Source organism: Cotesia glomerata, linkage group LG6 (assembly GCF_020080835.1).
Source record: "Cotesia glomerata isolate CgM1 linkage group LG6, MPM_Cglom_v2.3, whole genome shotgun sequence".
In the NCBI taxonomy this organism is placed as follows: Eukaryota; Metazoa; Arthropoda; class Insecta; order Hymenoptera; family Braconidae; genus Cotesia; species Cotesia glomerata.
The window spans coordinates 27,182,666-27,194,516 of NC_058163.1; the positions used below are offsets into that span (position 1 = coordinate 27,182,666).

The 11,851-nt window shown below is 29.1% G+C and overlaps 1 protein-coding gene and 1 long non-coding RNA gene across 4 annotated transcripts; one reads left to right on the forward strand and one right to left on the reverse strand.

Annotated features, from left to right (window-relative positions):
* Positions 1-1,473: 1,473 nt before the first annotated feature.
* On the forward strand, positions 1,474-11,762 carry LOC123266493 (aryl hydrocarbon receptor nuclear translocator-like protein 1). Of its 3 annotated transcripts, XM_044730743.1 has the most exons (16): positions 1,474-1,651; positions 1,747-1,948; positions 2,411-2,888; positions 4,068-4,598; positions 5,158-5,229; positions 5,638-5,875; positions 8,341-8,433; positions 8,511-8,628; positions 8,959-9,147; positions 9,476-9,725; positions 9,879-10,017; positions 10,091-10,209; positions 10,283-10,356; positions 10,425-10,465; positions 11,177-11,306; positions 11,376-11,762. In XM_044730743.1, the coding sequence occupies exons 2-16, from the start codon at positions 1,933-1,935 to the stop codon at positions 11,558-11,560; spliced, it is 2,673 nt and encodes an 890-aa protein (XP_044586678.1). In that variant the 5' UTR covers positions 1,474-1,651; positions 1,747-1,932; the 3' UTR covers positions 11,561-11,762. The 3 variants fall into 3 exon arrangements, with proteins under 3 accessions (XP_044586678.1, XP_044586679.1, XP_044586680.1); XM_044730744.1 differs by having other exon boundaries at positions 1,474-1,948; positions 5,638-5,869; positions 8,335-8,433; XM_044730745.1 differs by lacking the exons at positions 1,474-1,651; positions 1,747-1,948; positions 2,411-2,888 and adding an exon at positions 3,624-3,871.
* LOC123266498 lies at positions 4,435-5,644 on the reverse strand. Its single transcript, XR_006509787.1, has 2 exons — positions 5,476-5,644; positions 4,435-4,573 (listed from the first exon to the last, which is right to left on the reverse strand). It is a non-coding gene; the product is annotated as an uncharacterized LOC123266498 (long non-coding RNA).
* Positions 11,763-11,851: the final 89 nt, after the last annotated feature.

An 11,851-nucleotide genomic window follows, 5' to 3' on the forward strand; every position in this document is an offset into this window, starting at 1 on the left:
TCAAATTTCGTGGGGTTACTTTTATTTGTAAAATGAGAATTTAATAGTCTGTATAAATAATTTATTTTTTTTAGTAATAGTCATAATAACAATTATTTAATTACTATTAAATACTATTCTTTATCTGATATGCTAATTAATTCAAGCTTAAATATATTAAATACAGGTACAATTTAACTAAAATGTAAATTGTAAGAAGAAAAAAATTTAAAAATAGATTACAAAATTGACATAGATCTAATCAACCTATAATGATGTTTCTTCACTATTTTATCATATTTATCAGTAATTTTTAAGATCAAGTAATTCATTAGAATATTGAATTACAACCGTACGTTTTTGGTTGATTAATGTTATTACCTGACTTGTAGTTTTATCACCATAAAACGGTATAAAAATTTTTTTTTATTTAATAAATACATATTAAAATAAATTTCATAAGATATGAATTCTCAGAACAGATTGCACCTTAGTTATTTTCATCAGGCTTTAGTATTAGTAATCAGTAATCAGTAATCAGTAATCAACAACCGGTTATTTATTATTATTTAAATGAAATAATAAAAGACTAGTGCATTATTGTGTTAAATATATTTATATTTATACTAATTAATTAAATTAACAAGACATGGAATGACGTAGAGGGCTGGCTGAAACGCGTTTATGGAAAGGGACTACCGTCAGTGAGTAGTGACTTCAAACGATTGTGTGTACTGCACCTCAATAATGATGATTGGGATAAGTCCATGAGGTAAACGGTTGCATCAATTGCCATCACTACAATATATCTCCCCCGCTTAGTTTGATTAACGTTAATTAATACCGTCCAAATGCGCAACGTTAATTAATCCGACATATGACCTCGATCGATAATATTATTATTTAACATTATTTCATTTTAAAAATTTAAATAACAAAAATAATAATAATAAAATTTAATATAATATAACAAGCAAGTAACCGAGTTTTATAAAATATTTTATGAGATGTTGACAAACAAGAGACAAAAAAAATTCACTATTGAGGGAAAACTTTTGAGGATTCTCGATACATTGTATGATATATGTTGAAGATTTATACAGTATCCTTTTATTTCATTTTTTTATAAGTCATCCCTTATTTCTCTTTGTACTTTGTAACTAATTTTAAAATAATTTTCAGATTAAAACCAAGATAACAAAAAGAAGAAATACGTAGGTAGTGATTGGAGGATTGAGGCGGGCTATAAATGTTGCAAAATATATTTGTGCAAGTGCACCTAGGGGGTGGGAACATTCGCAAACGTCATCCCAATGACCTCGAGGATTTGAGGGTGGTGTATTTGCGGATAGGATGAGTACTGACTGCACTCCTCATAACACTCTGGAGCGGTGAGTACGCAGGGCACGTTTATAGTCACTCCCACCTGCGTTGATCTACCATGAGCGCGAGCAACTACTAATAATAATAGTACCGCGGTAGGCGATATCATACAATGCCTCTGCAGTTGTAGTCGTAGTCATAGTCATAGTCGTAGTTAGTTGGTATATTGCATACAACTAGAATGTAGTGGTATTTCCAACGATTGTAGACCACGTGGCTTTTAAAACTCACATCAGTTGCTTTTAAACTACGACTAGACTCACTACTCAACAATATTTCCCGCTTTATCGTTGGTTTACTCCTAAAAAAAAGTGTTTTTGTTTTTTAATAATATTTTTAAAATTAAATTCAAATTTTATTTAATTAATTATTACCATGTTGCAGTGAAATTTTTATTGTATTTGTTATACTGTGGTTGACAAGTCAAAAAAAAAGTGATATAATCTATTTACGAGTACTTGAAAGTTACCACCATTGGATTACAGTAAATTTGACAGGAAGGGAGGCCGCGAGCTTTTTTCATCGTTGAATAACAACGATGCGGCCTCACTTAGTAATTTCACGTGCTGGATGTACGGCTATATCGGTATGATTATTTAATACTTTACTCTCTTACACTTATGAATAATATACTCTGATATAACACTTCGATGATAGTTGTAAGTTGTTTTAACTTAATATTTTTTATTCTTTGGTCAATAATTTTTGTTGTCCTTTATTTATGGGATTTTTTGTTTGTAAATAAATGCCTGTATTTATCGATAATCTGAGGCATATTGTAGATTAGATAATTATACAGATAGAAGAGTTGTAGACGTTTTTAATAACCCAGCGACAAAGTGCACTTCGGACGTTGCGCAAATCTCGGCCTCTCACATCAACTTTATATCCGCATTATAAAGATTGTCTTGGTTGTTTCTTTTTAATTTATATTTATATTTTTAAAATTATGGACAAATTTTATTTTAATAATCAGCAAACATTATTTAACTCGAAACGGATAATAAATGAAATAAATGAAAAAACCATGCACTTTAATCGGATGTAGATGAAAGCAGATTGGCAAATGAAGTTGGTGGACTCGTTGAAGATCCGATGGTGGTTGAGAAGAGTCAGAGTTCCGGTGTAACTGGAAATTCGGTTCAATTGTCTCAAGTTCCTCGGCTATACTCCGGCGACATAGATATTGCAATAAAAAAGGACATTAATAATAAAGACAGTAAAGAATGTAATATTGAATTGTCCGAGTTGGACGAATTCCTGCATTGTCGTGGCTGCAACGACAATAACCGAGAAATGGTGGGCCAAGACATGGCCCAGAGCTATAACGAGCTCTTCCACGCAGCCCAGGAACCTCAAGAATTCATCTCGCTCGAAGAATTAGGCCCGAGAATTACCACCGATCACCATTGTCATCAAACGGTAGCTAATCCTGGTATAAATAGTGACCAGTTGTATGGAGACACTGATGACGGGCAGCATCAAAGTCAGCCGAGGACTTATTATAATTTATCTTCTCTTCCAGAGTAAGTTTAAAATTTTCATCCCTTAAAATTTTAATTTACTTTATGGTTAAAAAAGAAAATATTCAAATTATTGTATTTAAATTACATATGAATCGACAGTTATTTTCAGAATATAAATCAATTATTTTTTTAAATTGAAATTTATATTCTCTATTTTAAAATCACTACCTAGTCTACTTACATGAAATATCGGTATCACAATTGTTTAATCTAAGTATACTAACAACCCAGCTAAGATTTAAACACTTTTACAATACAATTCATCTGAGGATTGTCACGTTGTTTAACTTGATTTACTGCTTTATATTAACCAAAATATTATCATATTATTTTACAATTGTTTTACATTACTTGGAAATCAATTACGGTGTAATTTAATTAATACGCATTGAAAATTCACTGAACCATCATCAAAGTGGATGTGAAAAAAAAAAATTAAAGGAAAACATAAAATTCATTGTAAAAAATGATAAGACGTAACATACTTGATATATTATGAAAATTAAGTGGCATTGGGCAGTTAACGAATCTATAAATAATTATTGATGGCACTATAAAAAATTGACCTAGTACGGTAATTTATCAGATCAAAATTAAAATGAATTTTTTTAATGAGAATAAATAAATAAAATTTTTAAAAAGTAAATGATATTAAAGCTTGTAAGAGTATAAGCATAATCAGTGATATGATGATTCGTCAAATTATCGAGTGTATAAATTAAATATATACAATAATAATACAAGTCGGTTATGCTTGTTGCGTCAGTCATTATACATTGTACACGGAACTTATTACTCGTTACTTCTCGTTACATTATATTTATTACAACAGTAGTAATACATAAACGTCGTTGTACTATACACGATCAGACTACTCAGACTCTGATTACTCTCACGACTGGTATCAATCGCTATTACCGCATACAATACTCATCAGTACATCAACATCGAGACCTTGAAATATATTATTTACATTTATTATTGTAATTATTAAGTAATGAATCTATTCATAAGAAAATAATTTTGAATACTTAGAAATTTTTTTTTTTTTTAATTTTAGATAACTGGTTTCAAAATTTGTTGGGCTGTACATTTTTTATTTTAATTTTGCAATAATAAATTCTAATATTTATTTTATAATAAACTTTTTAGTAACAAAAAATTTTCTAAACAATTTAGCTCATGCGCAAGTGTTTATTTTGGTGACATACGTAATGGAAACAATGGAATCCAGGCTGGAGAACCACTTGCACCGACAGCGACTCCAGCGACAGGAACATTGTCACCTGAAAGACTTGATCGGCACTCGAGCATCAAAGGCCCGGCAAATGAAAGAAAAAACAATGTCAACACCACGACGACCACAACGGTGGTACAAGCAATAACAGTATCAGTAGCGACGAACATCAGCAACAGCAGCATCACAAACTGTTCCGTCCGTGATGTTAAAATCTCTCGAGTTGACGGAACTTCAGGGCCAGCCGTGCCCGAGTACAACCAAAATTGCATCGAACCTTTTACGCATCCCGATAGCTGTGCGATGCAGACTGTCTTGTCGCCGAGTCAGAGCCACTCGTATCATCACCACCACCACCATCATCATCGTCACCATCATCATCATCATCACCACCGTGAAATCCTTGATAGTCATTGCAATACTCCTGAAGATGATTGCTTACCTTTTACTAAAAAAAGAAAAGTTTCTTGTCAGTAAGTATTGGTGTTTTTTTTTTCCTTAATTAATATTTAATCATATCAATTACAACTTATAATGCTCTGAAAAAAAAAAAAAAAAAAAAAAAAAATTGAATTAAGAGAAAAATTCTTGAATCAAGTAAAATTAACTTAAACCAATAAAAATTAGAAGATCAAGTCCTTTAAAATTATTTACTTGATTCAAATTAATTTTTTTTTTTTAAACTTGATTAGTAATCATACTTGGAACCGATCAAAGGAGTAATAAAAGTCCCATGAGAATTGTCGCGAACCAGAAACTCAAACATTTCTAGTTTACTTCAAGAAATTGTAACCTATGTGTTATATATCGTATATATATATATTAAGATCAATGAGTCGTAGTTGCTTTGAGAAGCCACATGAATTAACTTTACTCATGAACTTGCTACCTATGATTTAATATGTATACATATGTATATATTTTATAAGAATAAAAATATGAATATTCAAAAAAATACAAAATTTATTAGATGTCTATTAAATTCAGTATCATGACTTAAATATATTATTAAAAAATTGTTTTTTGTTATAGAGATGAAAATGATCTGATAGAAGATACAATAGATAATAATAAATCACTCCGTATAAATGCTGACAGTAAAAAGTGAGTATAAATTTCTGGCAAATAGAATATCAACTAAGTAAATAATGAATTCTTAAGAAAGAAAGTCACAATATAAAATCGTTTGGTGTTTACAATAGTAAGACATTCATATAAGAGTATAATTGTAAAGCGTAATTTAATAATTCAAGAGTGAGTAATTGTGAATGTAATAGCCGCGTACAATGATAAATATTCGAATAGTAAGCAAAAAATACATAGAAAGGTGACACACTGTCCTTGACCTACCTTGACTCGAGGGAATTAACGCAAGTTGGCTTCATTTGTGACGTTAACACCGATCCGGTTTAGAATACTTGATTTTATAAAATATATAATGTAATTTAATTTAAAAAAAAAAAAAAAAAAAACTTATTTAATTTATTATAAATTATTAATGGTATGTTTTAGGCAAAATCACAGTGAAATAGAGAAACGAAGACGCGATAAAATGAATACTTACATCACTGAATTATCAGCGATGATACCGATGTGCCATGCAATGTCTAGAAAATTAGATAAGCTCACTGTATTACGTATGGCAGTGCAACATATTAAGACAATATTAGGCGCAGTTACAACTTACACTGAGGGTCATTACAAGCCGGCGTTTCTCAGCGAACAAGAGTTGAAAACTTTGATCCTTCAGGTAAACTTTTATCCCTAAAATATTTTATATTTTAAAGTGAATTGAAATATTTAGGAAATAGGAAGTATATATCAAGAAAACTCAAGTAGTATAGTAGGTAGGGTACTTTGTAGTCAGCGAGGACCCTTATAAGAGGTACTTCAAGTTATTCCTCCTGTAGTTTATATATTGGTGGCTGCGGAGGTTTATTATATGCATCGATAAGACTTCATCGCGACAGAGACTTGAAACTTAACGATTACATAACACGTTACATTTGACCTGTCGCAACAATTATGCTCTCTTACTTCTATTCTGTACTCACAGCTATCAACTATTATTTCCCAATATATCAACAATATTTCTACGGACAATGCTCAATTAATTATAAATTATAACATGACAAAACTTTAACTTGAGCATTAAACTGTCAATATTATAAACTAAAACAAATTGTTTAGTTATTTTTAAAAAATTTCAAGCCTTGAGGTGAGTTTTTACGGTTGTACGGCTTTTAAATATCTCTTATAATCGGTTCACACCTGAAAAATAAGCATAGTTAAAAATAAAATATGTAAATGGATTTAATTAAATCCTAAACTGTGTTATAAAAGCGGTAAAATAGTTATTTATTACCAGTCAGTATATATGACTATGTATTTATATATTTTTATAACCCTTTCTCGGTTGTTTTGCCTATTGACTATGACTCTTTATCCCCTTTCTCTTAAAACGATTACCTTAGTGTTACGTACAGCAAATAGCAGTACGCGTGGGTCTTTAATAAAAGTATCAGCCAGTCTTGAGTCTCGTGAATGCAACAGCAGACTTAATATAAAACTTATGCACACGATTTCAGCTTTTTTCCTCACTGAACTCTGAGGTCAATTCACTCGAGTGTAACTCGGCGTTAAAGACACCTAAGTGCGCTTAAGAGTTTATTTTAAAGTAACAATCCACAGTCATTAGTTAGTCATTACTCATCATTGGATTAATTATTAAATCAATTGTTTAACCAACCATACGGAAAAAATTAGCAGTCACTGGATTATTTTTTAGTTTTTTTTTTTTTTTTTTAACAGATAAATTTGTTCTGAAAATTATTTTTAAAAAAATGCATTTTTAATTTTTTTTTATCCATAATTTATTTGTTAAAAAAATTTTTAAATATCTGCTAAATTAATTTTCATACTTATAGAAAAGTGTTAATTTCTTCTTTGATTTGATTTAATGAACTGCAGTCAATGAATTGTCTCTCAAACAAACGCACAGTTATCTATTTAAATCTTTAATGCTTTCACGTTTATCGCATTCTCCTTTGGCTGCATATATGTTTTAAGCTATATGTATATATAACTAAAACCTTTGTATTATATCACGTATTATATGTACGAACATAGGTCTCAGGATATTGGTTTCACTAACCACACCCAGACATACCAGATTTAAATCCTTGATTTAAAATACCAACACCGAGTACTCTACTGTGATCTAAAAACAATTTTTATATTTTTAATCGTATAGCACAGTACATTGTACAATTCGATTACGAAATATCAGGAAGAAATAGAATTTGTTGTTTAAATATATCTTATGTTTTTTAATATTTCACTTTTTTATCTTTCGATATAAGTATATTCGAGTACAGATTGCGAGATATAAATAATATGCCGTACTAGATTCTAGTGATAACAAATTATGTCTATTAATGTATGTTTTTAATGAAAAATTTAATTGCGCTTAGTGAACCGTGACAAAATAAAAGAGCTTGTTAATTTATAATTCATACTTTATCGTAAGAATTTTTTTCTCTGATCGTCTGAAGACAGTATATACATAACGCAATATAATATTTATTAGCTTTTGATCTTAAATTATCAGCGATGAACTACTTGTTTATGGACTTGTTCACTTCCTTCAATGACGTATGTCTCCAATTTTCATCTGGGAGTTAAAATCTAAAAATAAAAATTTTTAAGTTATTAAATCAGTCTAATTTTGTAGATAATAAATACATTATGTAGTTTTTCTTACAATTCTTACGGTAAATACTGCAAATTAATAGTTTTATTATTTATAATATATAGCAGTAAAACGACATTTATTAATTGATTATTGATTAAATTACTTGTTTATTTATTGTTTTAATTTTTTTAATCTTAAAATAATTACCGAGTATGCAAATTTTACAATATAAGCCTGAGGTTCTTGTGATAATATGAATAAATTTTATAAATATCTAATCTAACTTTATTCAATGAACATGAGTAATAATTTTATTTATTTATTTATGATATATTATATTGAACAGTTGTTTGAAAAATTAGTTATCAGATGAACTAATTGATCTATTAACTTGATTATTAAAACGTAAAAATGAGTGTAAATATTTTTACATAAGTTTGATTATTTTTACGGGGAAGACAGTACTTTATTTTGAAAAAAATGAGCAATGTTTTAATAAGAAATATTATTTCTTATTACAGGCTGCTGATGGTTTTCTCTTTGTCGTCGGTTGTGATCGTGGGAAAATTTTATATGTATCAGAATCTGTTTCTGAAATACTCAATTATTCTCAAGTATTTACTTATTTTATATAATAACTGAAACAAATAATAAACACAAATTACCAATATTGATGAATGTAAATTTTTAGGAGGATTTACTGGGTCAAAGTTGGTTTGATATATTGCATCCAAAAGACGTAGCGAAAGTTAAAGAGCAATTATCTTCATCAGACTTAAGCCCGCGGGAAAGATTAATAGACGCGCGAAGTAAGTATCTCATAATAATATTAATCCTTATATTTATGTATTATTCAATTCTTCTCATTGGTAATTATTAACGTATAAATAATACTTCAAGTTAAATATTATAAATTGAGTGAGTAATCGTGACTTGGATTGCGTAAATGTCAGCTGAAAGTTTTGCGCATTTGGTATTTATCAACAAATTCCACAAAAGTTAACGCGTGTAATTAATATTCCTTTTTTTTTTTTTTTTAACTAAATTAATTTATTACTGTTGAATGCCGTACTGAAGAAATATTCAAATAATGCAAAAATGTAACTTGTTACTTAAATATTTAATATATTTATGTTAAGCGATGCTTCCGGTGAAGACTGACGTACCGCATGATGTTTCAAGGCTGTGTCCCGGAGCAAGGAGATCATTTTTTTGTCGAATGAAGCGAAAGTTAATTGAAAAATCTTCCGGATGTAATGAGTCTCAGATTAAAGAAGAAATGGACCCTGCGATTGGTTGTCATCGCAGAAAAAAACAGCAAAGTACTGGTAAGTTATTAAATTAACAAATTGAGAAGCTGATTTTCAAAAGGGTATCTTTTCGTTATTTTAAAAGAGCAATTTTTTTAACTTTCAAATATTAATTACTTCGAGAATTATAAAGATTTCTAAATGAAAATCGAATTGTAGCTTCATAACCGATAGCACTTTATAGCTAAATTAAAAAAGTTCAATAAAAATATTTATAATTGAAGATAACCAGTTTTTTGTCTCGATCAATCAAAAATGAAAAGATACCTTTGTGAAACTCAACTCAATTATTTAAAATTTAAATAGAAATGAAAATAAATTAAACTATTCTATTATTTATTTTAAGACTGGAAATACTGTGTTATCCAGTGTACCGGTTATTTAAAGTCCTGGGGGCCGGCAAAACTCTGTGTGGAAGAGCAAGAAGGCGAAAGTGATGGTGAAGCAGGAAATTTATCTTGTCTAGTAGCTATTGGAAGAGTTCAACCAAGCTTACCAGCTCTCACTTCTAATTCATCGCGTACGCCGCGATTAAGGACCATTGAATTTGTTTCGCGGCATGCTACGGACGGAAAATTTCTTTTCGTCGACCAAAGGTTTGCTTTTACTTTTAAATTGTTACTTTGTTTTAAATAAATAAATAAATAATTAAAAGTTAGCTTTATTATTTTTTTGATAATTGTATTTTAATTTTAAAAGTTTTGTTATGATGAAAGAAAAATTCTTTAGAGCAAAAACTTTTCATTCAGGGCGACGATTGTGTTGGGTTTCTTGCCACAAGAACTTTTAGGAACAAGTATGTACGAATATTACCATCATGACGACATTCATCACCTTGCAGAGTCTCACAAAGCGGCACTTAAATCTTCCGAACGGGTTACGACACAGGTAATTACTTTTCTAAAACGGTTATTAGTTATAATTAATTTTTAAAGTTGCTAATAATTTATTTTCTTTAAAGGTTTATCGATTTAAAGCTAAAGGTGCTAGTATTGTAAGACTACAGTCCGAGTGGAGATCTTTTGAAAACCCATGGACCAAAGATGTTGAATATCTTATTGCAAAAAATTCAGCTGTTTGGTAAGTATTTATTTTTTAAGTTTGCTTGTTTTTTTTTCTATTAAATAATATGTTTTATTTTTATTTTGTTTAGTATCGATAGTCAAGAAAATAGTAGGTATGAGACGAGCTCAAATGTACAAGAGAATTATGACTTTTATACTCAAAGTAGGTACAAAGAAGAAAAAAAAAATTTTTTAAAAAGTATAAAAATAATAATTTACAATTATTTTTAGGTAACGCTAGTCTAGGACGACTAATCTCTAGTCAAGTAGAGGTAATCATTTTTATTATTTATTTTATAATCTATATTATTAAGAGAATTAGGAAAATTTTTTGATCAGTGTACTTATGATAAATTAGGTTTTTATAGTTAAATTTGGTATCTATAGATTCATAATTAAGAAATGACCTTGTATCTTGTGAACTATTGACATTTTTAAAGATATAAGCCCATCCCGATGTTACACTTATCAAGAGCTTTCATTTGAGTACCCACATGCATTTTTGATATATTTTTCATATAAACATATATAAATATATAAAATATATGAAAAATTGATGTGGGTATTCAAATGAAAGCTCTTGATGAGTGTAACATCGGAATGAGCTTATATATCTTAAAAAATGTCAATAATTAAGAAATGACATTTTATCTCGTGAACTATTGACATTTTTAAAGATATAAGCTCACCCCGATGTTACACTCATCAAGACTTTTCATTTGAGTACCCACATCAATTTTTCATATATTTTATATATTTATATATATATATATATATATATATATTATATATATGTATATATGAAAAATATATCAAAAACGCATGTGGGTACTCAAATAAAAGCTCTTGATGAGTATAACATCGGGATGAGCTTATATCTTTAAAAACTTCAATAGTTAAAAAAGTAAAGTGCAATTTAACAAAAGTCATTATTTAAAAAAGCCAAATTTTATTTATTTTATTATATAAAAAATTTTTTAAAGATCTCAACGGCAGCATCTTCTGAAAGAGATCGTGATTCAACTCAATCCAGCATTGGCAATGAAGCGAATGACTTAACGCCGTTTAACAATGTCTTGCCAAATGTTTCATTAAATATGACTCATGATCAAGGTAATTGCCATTTATTATTCTGTCAATTAATGGCAACTATTTTATAAACTAAAGTACAATATGTTTTAGGAACGTCGAGTGAAAAAAATATGTTAGAAATGATGGGAGATACGACTATAAGTGAAACTCCGAATCCTTTGACCACTGACGGAAGCGACGAAGCAGCCATGGCTGTAATAATGAGCCTCTTGGAAGCAGATGCTGGTCTAGGAGGCCCTGTAGACTTTTCGGGACTTCCTTGGCCGCTTCCTTAACTTACAAATTTAATAAACTCCATTTATCATAACATAATTAATAACTTTAAAATGTCGTGATACTTCTCATGCACTCCTTTGAGTCTGGATTAAATAGACTCGTCTAGTACAAATAAAAAAAAAAAAATATTCATCATCGGTTTATGTTAAGTGATCTGTAAATATTATATTAATGAGTAATGAGATATTTTATAATTGATTATTTTGGTGTTTAGTTTTATTGAAATCATCGTGTAATTAATTATTTTTTGCCAAAGTAATATATTAATTATTTATTAATATATTAGATAG

What these genes read in the sequence shown, in the direction of transcription:
- LOC123266493 (XM_044730744.1), top strand. An exon ending in AAGAGTTGAAAACTTTGATC is followed by an intron (nt 5,870 to 8,334) that starts CTTCAGGTAAAC and finishes TATTATTTCTTA; the next exon opens with TTACAGGCTGCTGATGGTTT. An exon ending in AAGATTAATAGACGCGCGAA is followed by an intron (nt 8,629 to 8,958) that starts GTAAGTATCTCA and finishes ATTTATGTTAAG; the next exon opens with CGATGCTTCCGGTGAAGACT.